The sequence below is a fragment of the Lonchura striata genome, chromosome 12 (genome assembly GCF_050655825.1).
Source record: "Lonchura striata isolate lonStrDom1 chromosome 12, ASM5065582v1, whole genome shotgun sequence".
Lineage (NCBI taxonomy): Eukaryota > Metazoa > Chordata > Aves > Passeriformes > Estrildidae > Lonchura > Lonchura striata.
Window position 1 is genome coordinate 15,150,634 of NC_140714.1, and position 23,562 is coordinate 15,174,195.

The 23,562-nt window shown below is 46.4% G+C and overlaps 2 protein-coding genes across 2 annotated transcripts in view; one reads left to right on the top strand and one right to left on the bottom strand.

The window, feature by feature from the left end:
• Positions 1-2,918: 2,918 nt before the first annotated feature.
• On the bottom strand, positions 2,919-9,148 carry TNNC1 (troponin C1, slow skeletal and cardiac type). The gene is made up of 6 exons (XM_021533730.4): positions 9,089-9,148; positions 5,638-5,668; positions 5,178-5,324; positions 3,876-3,990; positions 3,636-3,772; positions 2,919-3,092 (listed from the first exon to the last, which is right to left on the bottom strand). Exons 1-6 carry the CDS (start codon positions 9,110-9,112, stop codon positions 3,061-3,063), a joined length of 486 nt encoding a protein of 161 aa, XP_021389405.1. The 5' UTR covers positions 9,113-9,148; the 3' UTR covers positions 2,919-3,060.
• A 4,908-nt stretch (positions 9,149-14,056) lies between these two features.
• NISCH (nischarin) overlaps positions 14,057-23,562 on the top strand; it is a 29,366-nt gene continuing 19,860 nt past the window's right edge. Inside the window, exons 1-3 of the mRNA XM_021533741.4 lie at positions 14,057-14,253; positions 19,709-19,792; positions 20,511-20,693. Of these exons, the coding sequence (XP_021389416.4) occupies positions 14,167-14,253; positions 19,709-19,792; positions 20,511-20,693 (354 nt within the window). The 5' untranslated portion in view covers positions 14,057-14,166. The remainder of the gene's footprint in view (positions 14,254-19,708; positions 19,793-20,510; positions 20,694-23,562) is intronic.

The window sequence follows — 23,562 nt, forward strand, 5'->3', positions numbered from 1 at the left end:
CAAGTTTCAAGGCTGTTGCAGGTGTTTCTACACCACAGGGGCTTAGGCTTGGTGAAGTGTTTATCTGATGTACTTAGCTCATGTTACACTGGCACTGCCCTGTTGGCAGATTTAGGCAGAGATTTTATTAGGGGAGAGTACGAAATTTCATCTAAGCTTCCTTCAGTCACTTGGTACACACAGCAAAGTTTTATTGAGGGCTGAGGAGAGGCCTCAAATACACTGATAAAGCTGTAAACCAAAGCAGGAGTTTAAGTCTACAGCAAAGGCAAGCAGATGAATGGCCTGAGAACTGTGGCTGTGTCTGGTGGCATGGGCTGCTGTCACCTGCCTGCACAGCTCCTGTCTCTGCTGGGGAGGTAAGAGCACACAGATCTAGGGACTGTTTTAGAGACTGGTAAATGGCTTTTTGCCTGCTGTAAAAAAATAAATAAATAAATAAAATAAAATAAAAAATTAATTGCTTTTTCTTCCCAGACAATGTGGACTTCTGTCACATACCTCAAATGCTTTTGAGCACCAGAGGTTCACTACACGTGCAATGAAAACTGCAAGCTGATTTGGAGTTGCACAGATCCATGGATTCCTCAGGGTGGTTTTCATGCACTGTTAGCACATCCCCTGTGTGGGGGCTCAGCCAGGCTGATCCTCCAGTGGGGACTGTTTTTTCAGCCTGCTCACCCACTCGCTGGCCTGTCATGTCATGTTACATTCCTTGTGCAGTTGTTCCTGTGTTTCAGCCAACTGTGAAATCCACCCACAGCTTCTCACCCTGCAGCATTTGCTGTCTGACTGGGAGGACAGGCCATGTGTTAAGGCAGTCCAGCCTGGCAGCAGTTTTCCTGGCTTCCCAATCTTCTGTTCTAAGGACTAATAGACCCAGTGTATCTGCTCTTCTAGTGGCAAGTTTTGGCTGTTACAAGACCTTTATCTTCTCTCCAGGCACCACCTTCCCCTGTGTTACTCTTGGAAAAGGGTGGGCAGCAGGTGCAGCTGTGGTTTTCTGCTGCCAGTGCCACTGAGCCAAGGGGGAAGAGCCAAGACAGTGGGCCAAGTGGCTCTTCCCTGCCAGCCTTTGCCCTGGGTCACAGCACAGTCCAAGCTACCAAGCTGACTGAAGGAAAGGGGTTAACATTATTTTTTTTCTTGTTCACCCTCCAGGGAGCCAAAACCTATCAGTAAGCAGTGGAGAATATCTTGGAGAAGTCCTTCTTGGATGCTGGAACTGGGCCAGGGCAGAGGAGGATAAGTGGTCTGTCAGTGCTGCCTGATGTGATGTGAGTGCAGGTTGCCCGTGGGCTGGGTGGCCATGGGTGTGGGGACAGCTGGCATCACTTCAGCTCCTGCCTGAATCCCAGCTATTGGCCACTCTGGAGGTTCCAGGCCTGGGGTGAAACATTCTGCGTCCTCACAGGTTTCAGTGGGAAACAACTGCTGCTGCTACACTGCAGAGATGGAAAATGTTTCTTTTTCATCTCTAGGCTACAGATTAGTTGGAAACAGAATCTAGTTACACCTGGGAGCATTTCCTGTCCCAGGGTTCTTAGACCCATATTTCCATTGCCTTCTGGTGCACCTGTAATCCTGCTGAATCTGCAGTAGCTATGGCATCAAGGGCTTGGAACCCTTGGGGAGACTCCTCTGAGTGGGTCAAACAGATGTTTGCATTAGGGCTGTTTCCAAAATACCCTAGGTTTCTAGCTGACAGGTTCATTTTCTTAGTTTTTCTGTTGTTATAAGCCTTGGTTGAGCAAAATACTTAGTGCTGCTTGTCCAGAGGAAAGACACAACCATGTCCTTGCAAACAATCAACCACCTCTCTCATCCCTCTTTTCCCTGAACTGCAATATATCATTGTTGCTATAAATGAGATTATGTTGCAGCTGCTTTAGAGTGTTATTGCCACAGAAGTGGGGAAAAAAAAATCTAATTTTGGGAGGAAAGGCAGAAGGACAACCCAGCAGACGTGAGGCACTGACCCAGCAGCGTGGCCACCCAGGGCTGAGGGCAGCATCGCTGGGGCTTGCACCAACACAGTCCCGTGCTTGCCCTGCCAATGTTTATTTTGCTTGGGTAAACGATTGACTTTAGCAACACGACTGCAATGTGTGAGTTGTGCTGGGGCTGTAATTTGATGGGAGGAGGCAGCTATGTGCAGGGAGAGCTGCTAATGCCACAGGAATGCTGTGCTTCCTTGGGATGAGAGGAGACGGTGCTGGGGACAGCGCAGCTCCTTGGCCCTGCTGTCACCCTGTGCCTGGGAGCTGAGAGCCAGAGTCTGGTTGTGCATTTCTCAGTGGCTCAAATTGATGTGATTTGCCAGGGAAAATTGGGTGTCTCATTTTTTGTAGTGAGGCTCCCACCCAGGGCTGCAGGAGGACTATGACTACCTGCCTCCCACTAGGCTGAGAGAGACAGGAAGGAGCATCCAGTCCAGCTCAGGAATGGCTTTTATTCATGTTTCCAAAGCAAATTGAGGTCTTCTTTTGGCATTACAAGGTGCCAGTCAGGCTGGCAGGAAGGAGGAGGCGGTGTACCCTCAGGATAGCCAGGGTGAGAGTAGGGAGGAGAGGGACTGTCCCTGGCACATGGATTTCAGTGATGGCTGAAGGGGGTTTTCATTCATATTTCATTGCTAAAATGCTGCCAGCACTCCAGTTAAACCAGCAGGCACCAGTGCCAGCTTCTGAGTCTCATGGCAGGGTGAGGAGATGGAACATGGCTCCCCACCGTGCACCCATGGCCCTGTTGGATGGACTTTGCCATTGGGCTGGCAGCAGGATACCTCCTTGGAGGCTTAAAGCTCCAGCTGTGATGTCACCTTGCCAGAAGCAGTCCTCAGCAGTGGTTTCATTAATCATGAGTACACAACGTGTGAAGCTGTCACTGAACCTCCAAGGAATGACCAGCTGAGGCACTGGGTATTAACAGGTTTTATTTCCCCCTGGCCGCCCTTCTCAGCACTCAGTCTTCATGCTGGTAGCCAGGGGACTTAGTCAAGGAGATGAGATGCAGGGCTGGAGGGTTTAGGAGATTCAAGCTGTCCATCTGACCTCAGATTTATTCAACCCCCTTCATAAACTCCAGGAACTCTGCCAAGGGGAAGACATTGGAGACAAGAGTGTGAGGTGAGACCCAAGTGCCCTCACAGCTGCTAAAAGCTTGGCAGCTTTTCCCAGCCCTGACTCCTTTTCCACCCTCACGATATGTGAGAGGCCAAGGGGGGGATGGCTACTCTTCCTCTGACTGTGGTGAGGACTCCTTGTGACTCCTGCTGGAAATGTCACTGGAGCCCAGCCTCACCCTCAGCTGCCACCACATGGTCTGGGCATCATTTTGTCTGCAGCACATTCAAAGATACAGCCCCTTAGAAATGGTGCTTGTGTTAAGGGGGCAGGAGGGGACTGCTGAAAAGTGGCAGTGCTTCAGTGCAGCAAGGGACAGGTGAGGCAGCCCCAGGTCCTTGCTCCCATTTCACGAGTGTAAGAACCCCCTCATCCCTGTGCACACATGCTCCTCTCAGATGTGTGGCCCAGCACTGCCTGCATGAGCTTGTGCTCAACCAAGACCATGGGAGCTACCCAGGGGCATGACCAAGGGCTTGTGACCAAACCACGTGCAAGGAAGAGTCCTACCATCATAGTCAATCCTGCCATCGTTGTTTTTATCCCCATCTTTCATCAGTTCTTCTATGTCATCCTCGGTGATGGTCTCTCCTGTTGCCTGCAGCATGATCTTCAGCTCCTCAAGGTCGATGTAGCCATCAGCATTTCTGTGCCAGGACAGAAGAGCTCAGGACCAGACAGAGCAGCTGGGGAGGGGGCCAGGCTGGCTGAACCCCTCCCCCCCCACCTTGCTGTGCTCATGGCTCTTACTTATCAAACATCCTGAAGAGGTCTGAGAGTTCCTCTTCAGTTTTTCCTTTGCTGTCATCTTTCATACACCGGACCATCATAACCAGGAACTCATCGAAGTCCACAGTGCCACTGCCTGAGGGAAGAATGAGCTTTCTGGGGCCAGCTGGCCAGCACTGGGACCCTGACTGAGCTCCACACTTCTCCATGAGCAGCACCACCAGACTGGCCCACCCAGCTTCCCTGCACAGCCACATGAACTCAGAACCCCAAAACCTTAAGTGGTGATGTTAAACCTATTATTGTTAAAGTTAAAAACAAAGACTGCCATCAGACAGTGCCTCTACAAGTCAAACTGGAAGAATATACAAGGTCTGAAGCCTCAGTCTCTTCTCATACTGGGCTTGAGGAATGCAGGAAAGGGGAGCCCAGCTGGAGCCATCAGCTGGAGCTACAAGGGGTGGACGGGCAATGCCAATGAGGGATCACCCTTCCCTTCAGCAGCCAAGGGCCAAAACTCAGGAGAGTAGCCCTGCAGCAAGAGTCAGCTCTCAGGATGCTGGAATAAGTGACTGAGGCCTTTCTCTGACCTCGTAAGTGAAGTTTTGCCTTTCACAGTCATTTTGCCTTGGCAAAAGTACTTCTGGAAGCACCAAGGAATGGAAATTCCTGCTATGGAGATACCTGTCCATCTCATTTAGGTATTAATATTGAAAGCTCCAGAAGGCAGGTATTCATGTAGTGTGGTTTTGCACTCACACTATAGTAGTGTTGTTTTCAATTACTCAGATGCTTTCTTTTTTTGCCTGATTTTTAACTGCTTTTTTATTTTCCAGTTACTTAGTGTGGTATTTCTGCCCAAGTGCCTACAGTGGATTTTGTTATGTGTGATCATCAGTACACTTATTTAATCAGTATTGACAGTTAGTTATGTGGGGGTGTGGACAATTGAGCAGTGAGAGACTTTCCTGATGGCAGATTCCTCTAACTGGCATTTCTGAAATGGCAGTTCCTACATTCAGCCTGTATTTTGTTTTTTAAAAGGATCTGTACGATTTCACAGTACCCCCCCCCCCCTCAAAATCAGTTCAAGCAGTCTGATCGTTGTAGGAATAAAAAATTCTATAGTTTCTCTTTGCCTGGAAATTCCATAAAGGAACCGTGCTGAGGTTTGGTGGGTAAAGTCCTTTGAATTCACAGCAGGTTGCACCCCACAGCTGTGACTGTCCCAGCACAGATCCTGCCAGCACTGCATAGATGGCCCCCACACCCCCAGACGTGGGGATGGTCCTTGAGAGAGTGGAAGAAACCCAAACTTCTCACCATCTTCATCCACCTCATCTATCATCTCCTGCAGCTCCTCAGGGGTTGGGTTCTGCCCCAGCATCCTCATCACCTTCCCCAGCTCCTTGGTGCTGATGCAGCCATCCTCTGCCCCCAGCACGAAGATGTCAAAGGCAGCCTTGAACTCTGGAGAGAGAGGGGAGGGGAGATGTGAGGGGGTCCTGCCCTGCAGCTGGAGCCTGCAGGCAGGGGGCTCATCCCAGGCACAGCCTCCCCTGACTGTGCACCCCAGCAGTGCCCAGGCATGGCACTGAGGGACTCCAGGCACACCACAGAAACTGCCTTCCTAGGAATGCTGATGGATCAAAATCCCTGGGTCATGCCCTGCCTTGGCCAGTGTGGCCAAAGCATTTTCCAGAGCATTATTGCTGAGGCAGGCAGAGCTGCTGGCTGGGGAGCTCTACTTCAGGCTGTGGTGTCAGGTTGAAGATGCACCTACCATTTTTTTGTTCTTCTGTCAGCTGCTCAACCTGTAAGGAAAACACAGACACCAAGTAATTTTAATTTTGCCAGCATCGCTAATTGCTAAAGGACATGTTGTTGGTTCAACAGCCTTTGCCAGGGTCAACTAAACCTCACAAGAAGTAACCTCATGGACTAGGAAATGTACAGCCAGAGGGGTTTTGACACAACAAGTTTTTGTAGTCAAAGAGATTCTTCCCTTTAAAAAAGTTATTCACATCTCCTTTAAAGTAAACATAACCTCTCCAAAGTAGTAGATGCTAATGCATGGCAGAAATAGCCTTTGTACAAGCATGGAAAGACTGCTGGGAAAAGAATATGCCTCTGTCATCCATTTGGGGAGAATTTCTTGTGGCTGGCAGGTTCCACTACAGAATGGCTGCACTGCTGAGGACTGCTCACATGTGGGCCAATGCCAGATCAGAGATGAGATGTGCTTGAGAGTTCCCTGGAGAGGGAGAGGTAGACAAGACTATCCCTGGTAGTTGTTTTTCAGGCCTAGATTCAGGAAACTGCTGCCCTATCCAGAGCTTAACTGCTCTGCTTCCATCTCAGCCAGTGTTATTACAAAGGTGTCTGGCTCTGAAGGGAGCTGCTATTCCCTTTAGTCTGTTTTGGGAATCTCTGAAGAAATGGCCTGTGGAGCCAACAGGCATTTGCTGACATGGGATGGCAGACTGTTCCCAAACTCTGCCCTAATTCAATCCCCACAGACTGATGGTAGTGGGAGTTTATTAGCATGAATTAATGAAAATAATCAATGAGGAGAGCAAAGGGAAATCAATCAGCTCTGTGTCATACCTGTTTAAGTGCCTTTCTCTCTTTGGCTTCATTCCAGGTACTGCTTAGCTGAACTTGCTGCCCTCACCACCATGTCCAACTGCCCCTTTGGAAGCATCCATGAAAACATCAACTTTTCCTTCCTGTGCTGGTCAACAGCCTCTCTAGATCCAGCCTGGTAGGGATCCATGCCTGCCCTATCTGACCCCACTAAATTCTCCTTGCTGCCACCCCAATGCCAGTGGCCCCCAACACCCATCCCTGCCATGCTGTGTTTGGGCAGGACCCCAAAACCCAGGGTTGTGTCTTTGAGTGAAAACTGATTCTTTTGCCCCGAAGGACAATGGTTTTGCAAAAGCCAGCTGCTTCTTCCTGCTTGCAGCAAGAAGCAGAGAAAGTACTTTTCCTTAGCAGGTCAGAGCCTGTGGGAGCAGGCAGAGCATTTTATCCCACTCCCCATGCTCCAGGAGGTGAGGTCTTGGCAGAAGCACTAAGGACGGTGGCAGGATTTTTCTCCACTGCTGGAGGAAACCCAAGCCCAGTGTGTTTCTGGTGCTGCTGAAGGCAAGCAGGCAGCTGCTGGCCCTCTGTAGACATTTTTTGGGCAGAGCAAGGGCAGCCACCACCACGATGGCCACAGCCACGTCCTGCTCTGTAACACGACACTCCTGGCGCAGTCGCTATTTATAAGCCTGGGTGAGAGGTGTTGGAGATAAAGATGAGCTCCCTGATTGTTCCCAGGCTTTGGTATTTATCCTTGCAGCCCTTTATCTGGACACTTGTCCCTGGCACTGTTCTAGGCACCACTTAACAGAGCCTAAAAATATTCCCAAAATAGTTTTGTGTTTGCACACCCTTATCTAGGCATGAGTGGGTAAGATGAAAATCCATTGGGTTCTCTGACTGCACGTAGGGGATTTGGCATAAATGTAATATTAATATACGCTATCAACATGCATAAAATACACAGCTATTCCATTTTAAAGCCTCCTTGAGTACTGAAGTGATAGATGTGTATATAAATTAAATGCATTGTTGCTATAGAGTGATATTTTTGTCACAAAAATGTCTCTTGAGATATTCGTAGTTCATTCTGGACGTGGGTGCTGTTTGCTACCTTATTCCTCTTTTCCCTCCACATCATTCCAGGAACAGGTTTTTCTGACTGCAGTGTGGGAAGGCAGGCTCTAAGCTCACAGCACTGCAGCAGCTGTGGTAGTGCCAAATCTGCTGTATTTTGCTTTTAAAAGCTCTTCTCTCCATCCCATGGTTCTGTTGGAAGTCAGGGGAAACTGAAGTTCTTAATTTTTTTCTTCCACAGGTAAATGTTTTCTTTACAGTCTAAATTGAGGGAAATAGAAAACAGCTCCACAAAAGAGCTGTTTGTCTCAGCTGTGCCTGGCTTGGACTTGTTTTGCCTCTGTAAAGGTGCTGGGAGTTAATGCCCAGGACTCAAACCCTACATTTACCTAATTAATGGCTATGTGATCCCTATGCAATGAGGAAAGAGCCTGTACCTTCAGTCACAGAGAACTTATTTAATTAAAAATCTTAATTAGAAAGGCCTGGATTTCCTTTGATTTTACAGGTTCCATTTTTCTCCGTTTTGAAGGTGTTGGTTGGGGGACTCAACCTTTCCTGAACCTTTTCACACTATCAGGGTCACTACAGGGGTTCCATTTCCAAGGTTCAAGGCTGACCAAAGGACAGGGGATGTGTGAGCATTGGGGTTTTTTTTCAGTTACCTACCAAGGATGATATTCCTTCCCTCTAAAAACCTTGCCATAATAATAAGACTGGTATGATGCATTTTTTGTGCTCTTGCTTAAAATCAAACTTGATCAGCTGTATATTTAAGGAGGGAAAAGCACCAAAAAGCTCTTACTGTAAATCCAGTTATGGATGCAATAGCAATCCACACAATCCAGACTCTATTTTCATCCTTAATCCACTTGCACATCTCTGTCTGCCTACGTTACAGAATAATGCAGTGTTCTTATTACAGACCAAATAGTTTGGGTTTACACAGTGAGCACAGTGTGCAGCTGTGGAAGTTAAAATAGCCCAAGGATGCTCCACGTTCCCCAGGGCATAGCTCACATTCTGGATTCTGCACAGCACAGAGCAGGAGCAGCAAAGCAGAGGAGGAGGTTTGGAAATAACTGAGAAAAAAACGAGGGTTTTTTAAAATCTCTCTGAAAAATATTCAGCTAAGAAGGGGGGGAACAAAGCAATGGCAGAATTGTAAAGCACCAGAAAGAAGGTGAGTTTTAACCCATAAAAATAATGTTTATTTTCTGGGAAATCCTCCTCTGCTTTGTCTGGGCTAAAACCAAGAGTCATCTCTTATGCCTTGCAGGTTTTATTGAGATTTATATCTTCACCTAGGAGCCATCTCCCTGCTTTTCAGTGGGGAACCAGGGGGTCATTGTTAAGAGTTTCACACTTTTAAGAGGAGTGTGAAACTTCCAGAGCCATGATAGGGAAAGGTCTGTGTCCTGGATGAGGACGTTGACTAAGAGTTGCTGCCTTATAATTATTTCTCATTTTCATTTCTCACTGAATTATTGGAACCTACAACAAAAATCCTTAGATCCATTTCAGACCCCCCCTCTCCCCAGCCCACAGCCCCGCGGGGAGACACTCACCGCTGCCTTATAAATGTCATCCATGGCTGGGCGAGGGCCGGGGGCTGTCGCGGTCACTCTGCCGGCGCTGCCCCGCGGGCAGGGCTGATATAGGGGGCTGGGGCCAGCCCCGCATGCCCGGCCCCCCAGGAATGCCTGGCCTGCGTGCCTGGGGACGGGGACACCACCGAGCCCGGCGCTGGCACGTCCGGGCCAGCGGCAGCGCCAGCGCCGGCCCCGCTCCGGAGCAGCTGGAGCTTTCCTCGTGACTCTGTTGTGGGATCAAGCCACCGCTTTTGAGCAAGACCTGCCGGAATTGCTGATGTATCGCGGCTCTTGGCTGTCCTGGCTGGAGCCGTGCCATCGTGTCACCTCCACCTCCAGAGTGTTCCCCCTGGGAGCTGCGTTAGAAAGATTATACTGTGCCAGATAGGATCGGGTATTAGAGGAAAGGCACGTGTCCCAAAATATCCCTGTCCAGGAGCAAATGTCCCCCAGGGCAGTGGGAACAGGGGGTCTCAGGGCCCCTCGTCCCCTCTGCTGCGTGTCCCCAAATCCACGGGGGACCTGCAGCTGGGGCCAATGGCCTCGGGAGGGCTTGGGGGGAATGTGCGGTCCCAGTGCCACGGACAGTAGCGTGGAGACACATGGAGCTTTGCCACAGTTTTCTGTTTTCAGCTAGGGCAGCAAAATGTGGGGATCAGCTATCAAAATGGGGGTATCAACCCTGTTTGATTCCAGGGATAGTTGCCAGTCCTTTGGGAAGTCATGACTCACTTCACCCAGCCAGCTCGCTGATCTGTCCCCACTGCAAACAGCCAAAATGCACGCTCCTGGATTTACTGTGGGTTTACCATAGATTTACCCTGCCACAGTGGAGAGCAAAAAACACCAAAGGCCTCCAAGTGATGAGCAGTTTTCTCAGTGCAGCAAAAAGTGTTTTAATCCACAGCAAACAAACCTGTCTTTTCAATGATTCAGGACTCCCTCTTGTGTCCAGAGGGGCTACAGATGGCTCTGGCACCACAGGGTGGCAAGGTCTCACCTCCAGCTGGCTCATGTCAAAATTAGTTTGCAAAATTAAAAATACAATTAATGCAACTGCTAGTTTTCATCTTTACTACAAATCCACCTTTAAGAAGAATCATGCTGCATGGAAAAACCTGCAGTCCCTGTGGAATGCCCAAGCCAAAGCAACATTAACCAGGTGGTGTCAGCACAAAGTGGGGATGCAGGTGAGCACAAAGCCATCCCCACATCGTATTCTCCCAGGTTTTGAGTCCTGAAAGATTAAATCACTACAGAGCCTGATAGGAACTGTGGTCTTGTGGGCACCTGCTGGCCTTGATTTTCCCAGGCTTCAGCCCAGCCCTGCCTCTGCTCAGCATAGGCGTAGCAGATGGAATAAAAGGGAAAATTGTTACATTTTTTGAAGCAGTTAGTCTTACTAATTTGAATGTATTTAATATTTTGGTTGCCTTTAACACACGGAAGTCAGAAACAGCAGCAGAGGGAAGTAGTTTTGTTAAAGGAGCCTGTTCTTAGGCGAGAGCACAGGCTGGGATGGGAGACCTGCTGTTCCCCAGAACCAAACCACCCCCCAAAACCTCGTGGGCAACCCCAGAGAGACCTTCCCAATGAACCGCTGCCCCGAGGCAAGCCCCAGCCCCTGACTGCTTCTCTGGCCTTGGGATTCACTGCAGGTGGCAGGTGCCAGCTCTGGGCACTAGCAGGCTCCAGGACAGGGGCTGAGGAATCACGGCTGGCCCTGTCCCTCCATCCTGGGAAGTGATGGCTCTGAGTCACCCTGAAAACAGCCCCTGGGATGTGTCAGAATATATTTAGGGTCAATGTAGCGCAGGAGAGACAGCTCCAACATTGCCTTTAAAAGGTCTGCTGGGGAGAGCTGGGGTGAAATTCAGGCTGGGATGTTGGAGGAAGGGTCTCTGTGTGCTCAGAGAGGGGAAATTTGGGCTGCTGCCACCCTACTGGCATGGGAAAGCTGCACTTCTGTGAACATCTGATGGAGGCAGAGACTTACAAACCAGAGCTGAGCCCAGAGGAAAGGATGAAATCCCATCTGGCAGCGGAGGGAGGTGATGTTCCTCCCGGGGAAGGAGGCGCAGGCGAGTGGCGTTGTGCCAACCCCTGCCTCCCCGCCGGCTGCCTGGAGACAAAGCTTCCAGCATCCCCTGGCTCTCTGAAGTTGTTTGCTTACAAAAGGATTGGGAATTGGGGTTTTGTAGGGAAACCCAAAGCCTCTGCCATGCAAAGCACAGGAAGGAGCTACTGCAGGTATGGGCTGTTCTGAGGGAAAACCACCCTCTCCTGCTGCTTCCTGTGCCTCCTCACCTGAGCCCCGTGGCAGACAGGGAGTGTGGCTATCCACAGCCCGAGGAGGCTGCCAGCACAAGTGCCTTAAATCTGGGTACAGCTGGCCCGGTGACACACCAGCTCTCACTGGGGTCAGGTACAGACTGCTAGCTCCAGCTGCATCCTGACATGCTGTCCCACTTGTCAGTCCCTCCAAGCTACCAAGACAACTGGGAAGCTTTACTTGGCTTTTTTCCTCCAAAACTTCATTTCAGGTTCTCATTTCCAAGCTGCTGTAACCCACTGCAAAACTAGCAGAGGCATTCTTGACATCAAATGTAAAGAAATAAAGGACAGAAGCTCAACTAAATTGCAATTTTATTTGAGATTAGGGATGTTTACAGGGCTCCTTTGGCTGTGTCATGGCTCCAAACTGCAGCAAAATGCTCCATATCCCCCTTCCCTGCCTTGGGCACATGGCCCTGAGAGTCCAGACCCAGCAACAGCAGAATTATTTAATGTACTCTTTCCTAAACACTACTTGGAATATTTTAGCTGAAGGAGAACCCATTTTCCCCCTTCCACAGGCACATTGCTCCTCTCTTCTGTGAGCCAGGACAGGGCTGTCACACCATGAGCCACTGCTGTGCCTGCAGGCAGGAACTGCTTCAGGAGGAGACGGGCACTGATCAAACCCGACAGCCGGGCTGCAAATTTTTATTTAATTAAGGAGATGGGACATTCAGAGGAAGCTTAATTAAAGTTGCTCTCCAAACCCACTTACTATCTCATGAAGAGGCTGAGCTCAGCAGCAGTTCCTGATGCTGGGATAGCATTAGAAAATCCCTGTTGGGCTGCCTGTACTCTCTCTCTTTTGTCCTTTTGCACATTATCCTTCAGCTTCATCCTGACCAAGGAAAAACATTTTTCAGTGAGAAACACCCCAAAATGGGTTTTTCCAGTTCTTTTTGCAGAGGTGTGTTTGCTCATCTGCCACTGCAGTTCTGATGGCATCTGTGAGACACCAGCATTGCCCCTGCAGCTCCACACATCCAGCCAGGGCATTTGCACTTCATGACACCATGCTGAGCTAATTGCATCTTCTCTTAGGTAGCATAAGGAAGGGCAGGCAGATGCTGCTTTCATTCTGCTGGAAAGTACTTTTTAACAAAATCTCCTTGATTTGACAGTCCAAAACATAATCCTTCTGTGTGTAATGTAGCACAGAGTATATTTCAAAGCCTTGATGGATGCTTGATGCATCCTTCTGCCAAAACATAATCTTTCTAGATAACCTCTCAATTTTAATACACTCAGATACTCCAAAAGAAACTCATTATATCCTCTCTCCTGCAATTTTCTGTTCCTGGTGAGGCAGGAACAGAACAGGCATTCTGAGCCTGTCAGAAAGGTTGCCATAGTATGACTTCCCCTCAGGGCAGCTCAGGTTCAGCTCAAGGGAAAAGGCTGAGGAGAGTTTGCTTGCCATCTTTTAGATTCTCCACTTCTGTTACAAATTCTTGGCAAGATCTTTTAGCGTGTTCAGGCTTGAAACACTTCCCCATGCTGAGCAGAACAGTGAAAGTGAAGTCCATGCTGTCAGTAAATCACCCCAAACAGCACCCCGAGTTCACTCTGGGCTTATTCCTGAGGTCTGGCCCATCAGCCCAGCTCCTCAGCACTGTTTTTGGGGTGGCACCAGGCAGCTCAGTCACACAACCACTGAGGTGGCACCTCAGCCTGGTGTGGCAGTGTCCAAGCCTCCAGGAGCCCTTGGTGGCTACAGATGTGCACCACAGGCTGCCAGCAGCTGGGACAGGGTCACAGCTCCAACACTGGGAGGGGGCTCAGCCCTTGGCAGCTCCACACTAGAGGGACTGGACTGGATTGCCCCCACTGGATTGGACAGGGTTGGATTCATTGGATTGTACTGGATTGGATTGGATTGGATTGGATTGGATTGGATTGGATTGGATTGGATTGGATTGGATTGGATTGGATTGGATTGGATTCTATTCCATTGGATTCCATTGGATTGCACTGGACCGGATCTATTCCACTGGATTCCATTGCATTCCATTGGATTGCATTGTATTAGATTCTATTCCACTGGTTTCCATTGGATTGCATTGGACTGGAGTCTATTCCACTGGATTCCACTGGATTGCATTGGACTGGATTCTATTCCACTGGCCTCCATTGGATTCCATTGGACTCCACTGGACTCCATTGGACTCCATGATTGCATTGGATTGCACTGGATTGGATCACATTGGCAATTGGATTGCATTGGACTGGATTGGATTCTGTTGGACTCCATTGCATTGAATTGGATTCTATTCCACTGGCCTCCATCGGATTGCACTGGACTGGGTTCGATTCCACAGCCCTGCGTTGGACTGGATTCCATTGATTCCATTGATTCCATGGATTCCATGGATTCCACTGATTCCATTGATTCCATTGCTCTCCATTGGATCGCACCGCACCGCACTGCGCGACGCCCCCTGAGCACAGCCAGCGCGCATGCGCGTCCAGACAGCGAGACCCCGCCCCCGCGGGCCAAGCCCCGCCCCCGCACCGGGCCCGCCTCAGGCCCCGCCCCGGCCGGGCCCCGCCCCCTGCGCCCTTAAAGGGGCGCGGGCGGAGCGCGCCGCGCCCTGAGGGCGGCGAGCCAAGATGGCGGCGGCGGCAGCGCGGGCCGGGCGGGCGGCGACGGCGGGCGGCGGCGGCCGCGGGGGAGCCGTGACGGCCTGAGCGGCCGCGCCCGGCGCTTCTCCGGCGACATGGAGGCGGCGGCGGGAGGCGAGGACGGCGAGGAGCCCCCGCGGGAGGCCCGAGTGCTGGGCTCGGAGCTGGTGGAGACATACACGGTGCGGAGCGGGGAGGCCGTGCGGGATGGGGGCAGCGGGCCCGGCGCCCCAGCCGTGCCGGGGGAGCGAGCGAGGCCGGGCTCGGTGCCGGGCTCGGAGCCGGGCTCGGAGCCGGGCTCGGAGCCGGGCTCGGTGCCGGGCTGCTCCGGCAGCTGTGCCCGGCCGGAGCTGTGCCCACGCTGAGGACGGAGCGCATTTGGCACAAGTTTCCGAGGGGCTTCGGGGCTCGGAGCCGGTGGGAGCGGGGCTGCGCCGGGAGCGGCGGCCCCGAGCCCCGGGTAGCCCTGGTCCTCTGGGAGAGGCGGCGGCTCCGGGTCGTGTTCTTGCCCGTATATTTCTATGTGTATGTGCGTATGTTTATGGAAGATTGCTGTCGAGTAAACGTAGCTTTCAAAGCTGGACTAAACAAAGCAGAAAATCTTTCCTTCGCGTGGAAGTATCATAAAAAACCCGTCTGATCTTATTTCCAGAGGAAATCAGATGATTTAGGATACGCAGTTTTTGTTTTACCCCACCAAAAAAAAAAAAAAAAAAAAAAAATTGCCAGCAGCGTTTTAATTGTGGGAAGGAGTGAAGGAAGCTTTTGATATATAACTTGTTTTTCATCTGGTTGCATTCTACCAAGAGTTAATTGGTCTGTTTTTCAGGAAGAAGCTCATCGTAGAACAAACCTCAGTATAATTGCAGATAGAAAAATGCCTCGAGCACACCACCCTTTAGTTATATAACTAAAAAATATTTTCTCCTTCTGCCTTATTTTAGTGTGATTTGAAAGACCTTTTTTCGGCAGAATGCTCATGGATGACAGACTTCCTGCTGTGGGAAAGAAAAGGGAAAGGGGGGCAATGGTTTAGAAAGACAGTATTTGGAAAGTTGTGTGATGGATACAAGTAATACTTGATGCTTCTGCCCCTGTAAATGTATCCAGGGAAAACAGAGCAACAGGAGAGTGGTTTCTGAGTTGTTAATAGGACAGAGTTTTATGCAGGTGTGTCACATGAAGAGCCTGACTCCTTCCCAGGTGATGACTATTGGAACACGATTGTAGGAATGACTTTCAAGTGGCGAGTTGCCATATTTACAGGCAAAAATGTGTGGAGCGTTTGGTGCAAGCTTGAAATGAATTTTTGAGAAGTGCCTGAGCTCATTCTCTTAGTTGCATGATGTGTATTGTCACTGCTGTTGAGGTGTTACTGGGGGATGTGTTGGGATGTGGTTCAACCCTCAGTCAGCCGAGAGGCACAGTGAGACCTGTGGCTTGGGGACTAGAAACTTCCATGTCAGGTGTGAACCCAGGCTCAGTAGTGCTGGTGTTGAGAATTTCAATCAGTATTATGCAATACCAGTGAATGAGAAAATCAGGTGCATTCAGTTGACAAAATGCCAGTGTCATCTGCCCCTTTATCCCTCTGGAAGTTATGGTGCAGGAGGTGAAAGGAGCTCCTTTGCTGCTTCAGCCTGCAAACAGGTGCTGTGCTAGGGCCACCCTCGGGTAACACCATTAATGCTCTCGACTGAGCTGGAGTTCAGGTGTGTGACTCTGCAGGTGGTGTTCATCTGATCAGCTCATAATTGAGGATAACATTTTAAGCTGCTGCAGCTAAGCTCAAGGAAGTTTATTTTTTCAAAACCAGATTTCTTTCTTTAGTGGTTATGAAAATACGATGCTACTTTAATGCCATTTTTCTTGGGAGCTTTAAATGTACAGTGTATGAAAGACAGGATTTACCAGTATTTGCTCCTACTTTGATTCTCTTTGAAGGCATGTTGGCACTAAGCTTGCCTGTGTGTAAACCTCCTGAAGCTGTTAGCTGTTGTCCCTCCAAGGCTTCTTGTCAGTTTTTATGAGATAGGCCCAAGCCATTAGAAATGTGGGAATAGATCTTTAAATGAAAGCAGAAGTTTTACAAAATTCATCACAGGCTGAAACGTTTTTGAAAAAAAATAGCATGTGTTTAGTGTTCATGATTAGTTGAGTGATGCTTAAGGCTATGACAGAGACCTGCACCAGGACAGAGATTGTTAAATGGTGTAAAAGTCAGCCAAATTTGGTAAAAGTAAGAAAGAAAATACAGCTGTAGCAACCTGCATCTTCCATGCATGGCAACGTCCATTACCATGTAGGCAAATGGCAGTGATCCTATCTACATGCTTGTTTTTAAAAGATTTTTCTTGTGGCATATGAGCTTCCTGTTGCACTCTGTATTTCAGAGCTCAGTCTCAATAGAAAGGGGCTGTCATGACATCCATTTGACAGCTGTGCTATCAGATCCTGTAGAATATATCAGGGAGGCCCACAGTTCTGTGTAATGTTAAAGGTACTTTCAAAACCATGATTCTTGTTGGAGTGTTTAGCATGAAAGGCAAGGTATGGGTAAATCCAGCAGGAAAAATGCTGCACTGGTTGATTTGTTTTCTGTTGGGTTAGTAAGCTGTGAGCATTTCTACAGGGTGTTTCTCCTGGGTGTGCTGGTCCAGCTGATGCTACTGAAGACTGGTTTTATGTAGAAGGCCTCAAGGCTGTCAGTGCTGCATTTGTTTCCTGCTATGCATTTGTTTAGCCTAAAATTGCCTTCCTGCTTTTCCTGGTTTTTGCAGCTGTTTTTAACATAAATACTAACTTTGATATTTAAGGAAATACTGTTGCTTCCTCGAATGGGTGTAAACTGAGGCAGGAGGAGGAGATGTGGCTGCATCACTGCTCTGGAATTTGGAACCTCCTGGCTGTAGTCACACCTGTGTCCCAGGCTTCCTGTGGAGAGCTCTGTCATTTAAGTGTTGGGTTGTTATTTGGTTTTTTTACCGTGCTGAAGCATGTGCAGTGGGATGAGACACAATGTAGAAATGCCAGTTCTCCATGTAAAGCGAGGTAGGCAGGTTTTTGTATTGTATGGGAAGTGAACAAAAAGCAGTCTGGAATCACTGTTGTTCATTTAATATCTGGTTTAAATATGTTTAGTAGGTCTTTCACCCCTCAGTATTTAGGAAGATGAAGGGATGCTGTTTGGTGATGTGGGCTCTTAACTGCAAAGAACTTGTAGTGTCTTGCTAGAAAATAAAAAAATATATAACACTGCAAATATGCCAAACACTTTACAAAGTTGAATGTAACCAAAGAACTGATCTATAGAAAGATGGACAAAACTTTTTATGCAGAAGGGTTTGGTAGAGACAGTTGGAGGAGGAAATCCTGTGAATGTGAAGGGTTTTGTGTTTTAGCTCAATAGAAGTGCACTTTGTGGCGTAAGGATGGGTGGGGATTTCACATGGTGTATTTATTTATGTCTTCAAGAAAGTGCAGAGTGAGGATGTCATCATCTATCCGTGTATTCCTTTAGCACTTGGTGTGAGAGGCAGCCCTTGGAGAATGTTAACTTCAGCTGTCAGCCTTGTCATATTAGTGCACTCAAAATTTGTTGGTGATGAACTTAAGCTCCAAAACCAGTAAAATATCTAAAGGTATCTTTTAAAATTTAAAATTATTTATTTCTATATTAAGGCAAGTCTTAATATGCACATCAGCTATTGCATTTATATATTTATTCTTCAAGATAATGGCAGCTTGTGGATTGATGTGAAATCAGTTGCTGTCTCTGCAGAATGATGCTGTTTGGGGGGTTAATATGCACTGCCTGCTCTGGCTGCCTTCTAGATGAGAAATGCTACGGCTTTTTAAAAACTTAAGGAATTGTATCAGTGTGTGCAAACACTTTAACAGGTACTTTCCCAACTAGACTGTCCATTTCACTAAGTGCTATGTTTCTAGAAGTGGTCAGTGCTTGCCATTTCAGTAAAAGATTATTAAACCTTTATTACAAATTTATTCTGTGTTTTATACAGGGAGGAGGGGTTTCCTTGCTCACCTGGTGAGTTGTCAGTTGGGACATGTGGAGTTACTGACTTTCCAGTGTCTAATCTTAGGTTTCATGCCTTGTGCACTCATTGTGCATTACATTTAGATGTGCTGCTTGCTCTGCCATAGTTTAGCACAGTCAGCTTTCCAAAAAAATTGATATTTTTATTATGGCTTATAAATGTAGTACTTCTTCTAAGTTTTGTTTCTTTGAGTCTCTCCTTGCTTTTCTCAAGGTTATGAGGTGCTTTTGAATGCTGGTGTTATTTCTGTTCTGATTTGTCACCAGCATAGTGATTAATCCTGATCTGCTGTTTCCCAACACAACATGACAGGAAAACAGGCACAGGCCTTAATTGAGTCCATAATTCTGTGTGGGCATTCTTCTGTGTTTTCAGTGCTCATCCCAGCACTGATGTGTCACTCACTGCCTGCACTAGTCAGACATCTTGGTTTGGTTCTCTGTAGAGCTTGGGATTTGTTCAGTGAGCCGGTGTCAGATGCTTACAAAAATAAAACTGGCATGAACTGTAGCTCATCTTTGAAAATGCAGGTGGTATTCTATTTAATGTTTGACATTGTGCTGCTCTGTACTTGCAGTAAGTGAAAACTGATCTTTTATGTAACAGATTGAAACTGTTGATGCTTTTTGTTTTCTCAAGTGGGTTTAGCAACTAGATGTGTATCATCCTCATAGCAGCTATGAGTCAGCTCTGGGTGATCTGTGGTAGTGAGCAAGTTCTTGACTGTATTAAATGGTTTCAAGATTTGATTACAAGTTGGTGTTTTCCCCAAAGAGTATTGTTGGACTGGCTGATATAGTTTATTTAATTTGTTGTATTCAAGTAGCTGTGGAACTAGTTTTGCGGAGCCTTGTTTGTTTTCTTATTGTGTTTTAGCTTGTACCTTTAACATGTCTTTGGGATGGCTCAATCTCAGGTAGGCTGAGTTTCCTGCAAAACTGTTCAGTCTAGAAAGTAACCTAGAATGAAAACATTTGTTTGGCTAAAAATACTTATTTTTGTATTAGGAGATGTTGGGTTGCTTTAGGTAATTGTAGTGATTATTTGGGCACAGTAACTCTTCAGGAAGATGTCTTGTGTGCTTTACCCAAAATGAATAAAATGGCATCCACCCAACCAAAGGATTTGTTCTGTTTTCTCAAGGGTTAAGCTCCAGATTTCTGCTTAACTGAAGTGACAGCAGGATGCTTGCCAAGTTCCTCTGCCCATTGTGGAACTTGGTAGATGAAAGAAGGGATGCTGCTGTCTCAGGCTTGTGTATAGCTATGAGTACCAACTTCAGTTAGCAGAAACTTTCAGAAAAAGAAGTAGCTTAGAGCCCTTTGTCATTAACCTTTGGGTTGCAAAAAAAGCAATTGCTTTACACTGAGGCAGCTGCATGTTCTTTTGGAGCACCCTTGTGAGTGATATCAGGCATCCCCCATCAGCAAAGCCACCTCAGAGCTGGGTTAGCATTTCCTTAGCTCTGATTCTTGCAGAATACAGATCCACCTCACAGTGCTCCATCAATCAGCAAGTCTCACAGCCAGCTTCTCTTTAAATGTTTTGCAGTGTCCTTACTTGAATTTCATCCTTTCAGGTGTACATTATTCAGGTCAGTGTTGGCAATCATCAGTGGACAGTCAAACATCGTTACAGTGATTTCCATGACCTGCATGAAAAGGTAAGAATGTTAAAACTGTGACCTTGGTATCTTACAAAACTTTGTACAGTTCTTGTAGTTCTGTTTTATAGAATGGTTTACATAATTTCTTTCTTCAATGAAGAGAGAGAATAACTGCCAGATGCTTTCTGAACTGCAGACTAAGTCCTTTTTGTGAGAACATTGTTACTAGCCCCTGTTACACTCCCCTCTTGAACTGGGGGAGGTTGACTGAGACAACTTTAGCCTTGGGTGAAAGCTGTGTCAGAGAGGAGAGTTCAGGCTGGAGTGACTGAACTTTTTGCTAAGAAGGATGTTTATGGTCAGCTGTTTTGGTGACCAAAGTCTCATCTCGGTGGATGATAAATATGTCCTTAAAGTAGCATGGGATAGTTACCAACCAGTGCTGATAAAAAACAAAAATGAGGAAAAGTCTACTTTATTCAAGAGAGTTCTGCTTTCTCAGAAATGCAGTGGTTATTTTATCACATTTGTTGCATTCTGCCCTGGTATTGACAGTGATTCTTTGAGCAGACATTGTTACTAAACTCTGATGTTCATGAAAAAATGTTCTTTCTGAAAATATCTAATACTTTGAAGGCAGTAGCTAAATTTACTGAAGTAATTTTATTTTTGGAACTTTCCAGGATCAGGCAACATGCACTTAATGTGTTCCATTGCATCTTTTGTGCAAGTTCAGATGGTGTGTCAGGTATTAGCTCTTGTCTTTGTATTTCAGCTTGTTTCAGAGAAGAAAATAGATAAAAATCTGTTACCTCCAAAGAAGATCATTGGAAAAAATTCCAAAAGCCTCGTGGAGAAAAGACAAAAGGAACTGGAGATCTACCTGCAAACTCTGCTGCTCAAGTTCCCTGTTACTGCGCCAAAAGTTTTGTCACACTTCCTACACTTTCATTTATATGTAAGTTATGTTTTTAATGTCTGACTAGAGGCCCGAGTCTCTTTCCCTAGTTCTCTGACTTGGGGAGAATTCTGTGGAATCTTCATGAGTTTGCTGAAATGGTTCTTTTTCAACCTTTTGCACAATATAACAAAGCATATTTTTAAGATTTTTGACACCACTTTTTATTGCAGTAGAGACACTGTGCTGGGAAGTAGTGTGGGCAGGGACGCTAAGAAGAGAAAATAAATGCTGGCAGGAGAGTTGGAAGCTGTGAATAAATGTTAGGCTGAAGTCAAAAGTGCTGGCTCTCAAATGAACATTGCATAATGGATCCACACCCCCCTACTTAGTGGCTAATGGCTGGAGCTGTGGTTCACACTGAAACAGTTTGCAGTAGCCCAAATGAAGAAAAATGATGCTTCTCTGTGGAAGCACAATGATGGAGTGGCCTTTGGAGAAATAGCTCCAGCATACAGAATGTTACGGTAAAGGATACTTGAAGCAAGAAGCAATTACTTGATTTCATGTTCAGATTGCAATTTGTTCATCTCTTGTGTATAGTTAGGCTTTTTTTGCAATATGGCAACATCTTGTAAGGGGAAGAAGAAATTTCATCAAGAGGAAAAAGCACTGGAGAACTGAATAGAAAGAAGGAGCAGTAACTGCTTTGGGGTAGGATGTTTTTAGAAGGCCCTTCAGGGTTTCATAGAAAAGCTTCAGAAATGAGTCACAAGTTATCCATTAGGTGTTAATTAAGTTTTAGCAAGAAAAGTTTTAGCCTGGTTTGGCTATGTTACATGAATATAATTATCCTGGTGAGACTTCAGAGCTTTTTAGATAAAAACAGTAGAAGGTTTATTCCACAGTGTTGCTATTGCCTTGCAGACTTGAGGGAGAAGCACAATTTTGTGACTGTCAAGCCTTCTGAAATGGATTTGAGGTTTTAAATTTATTCAAAATGTCAGACAATGTAGAGAGAATTCTGTTCAAATAGACCAAAATTCCAGCGATCATCAGCAAATTGCATAATTTTTCTGTTCTGTGCTCTGTCTTGTAAATGATGTCTGTTCCATTAAAGTTTCAGTATTGTAACTTCCACATGCATAAGTTCTTCCTAGCCCCTGACTTTTTTCTCAGGACTATTTTTTTCCTCTTGTTATGTTTTTTTGCTTTTCCAGAGAGCTAGCAGTATTTGGATATGATTGCTTCCCTGTTTCTAAACTGCTGTTGGATATTTAGAGCAAAGATGTTGCTTAATCTGCAGTTGTTTGCTTTAGGGGGATCTGACTTAGTTGTAAACTCTATTATTTTTTGCTTGGAACTTTAGAATACTTTCAAATATTTATCAAAAAAGTGTTAATTATTCAGGAGAAAAGCTAAATATTTACCACAGTAATTCTACTGGAAAAGATGACCTTTCTGCAGAACTTTGATCTTTTAAAATATCTTCATTATCAGACAACCCATGTACATACTGGAGACATTATAATCCCTGATATTGCCTCATTAATTTATGTAGGAAAGCTACAGTATTTTTGTCTATTCTTTTTTGCAGTATTTCCGGTAAGGATTGTTTAATTTGATTTCCCAGGTTAGAACTAAATGGAGTAGAAATACCAGCCACTGATACATTAAACTCATTTTGAAGCCTTTTGTTGTTCTTGGGTACAGCCTAGCAAAGAGAAACAGTTGCATGTGACAGCAATGTAGGATTTTATTGTTACTTTGACATTGAAAAGGATTTCTGCAATGATACGGGGATGCTTATTTGTTGCCTTGTCTTTGTCATCTTAGAAGATTGGTTTTGTTAACTTACATATAGAAGGTTTTGCAGGAAAAGCATTGAGTACTCACACACTGCTGTTCACAGACACCTGCAAACAACGGACTTCTGTGGGTGTGATGCATCTAAGTAGTTACAGCTAAGAAGAAGTCTCTTGTAGATCTCTTGTAGATCTGACAGAGGAATAGAGTTCCTTTTTTTTGCCTGCTAGTCACTGAACAGTCTAAGTTATAATCTTGTTCCAATTATAAATATAGAAAAAAGATTTTTGGCTCTGTGTCCCAGATGACAAAAGAGACACAGAGCAGAGTTTTAAATTCTGTCTGTGCTTGCCAGATGAGTGTAACTGGCTTATTCAAATGCGAATCAGAATTGTTTAATTTTGTTTGGAATACAGCTTTGAGCTTGTTGTTCTCAAAACTATGGCATGGAGGCTTTGTTCATCCTCAGTGAATGGGGTTTCAGTTGCACTAAGAATGTGATGTTCTAAAATCCTTGCCTCATCAAATGAACTGAGCTGTCTGCTGCAGATGTCCTGTAGATGTATTCCCTTGTTATGAATCATGAGGTATTTGTCAGCAAAGTAAACTCATGAAATATTAATGTGACGATGATCCATAATATCTGTTTATACTTTGCAGCTACCTTAAAATGAGATGTTTGTCTAGGGGAAGCTTCACCCTCACAAACAGTTTTATTTTGTTCTTTTTGTGGGCCTTTGAAAGGGAAGCTGTTGGAAGTACCCAGAACTATTTCTGGACTTGCACAGAGCATTTACTTTTTGTGGAGAGAGGTGCCCAGGTGGGAAATACTTATACTGATCTTTGTGCACCTGCAGATTTAGAAAGTGCAAATCCCTGCACTGAGAGTTTTCAGCCTTTCCTGCTGGAGCTGTCAGTGCAGGAATGGAGTTTGAGCACCTGGGAGGGTTCAGGAGGGGGAAGAGGGATGATGAGAAGAGGAGGGGTTTGCATTACTTTGCAGCAAACATAGCGGAGTCCAGAAGACTACTTATTTTTTATATCTCTTTTTTTTCTGTAGACCCGTTAATCTAAAGCATTCTCTGTGTTAGTGATATTCTGAGGAAATGTTGAGTGCTTGAGG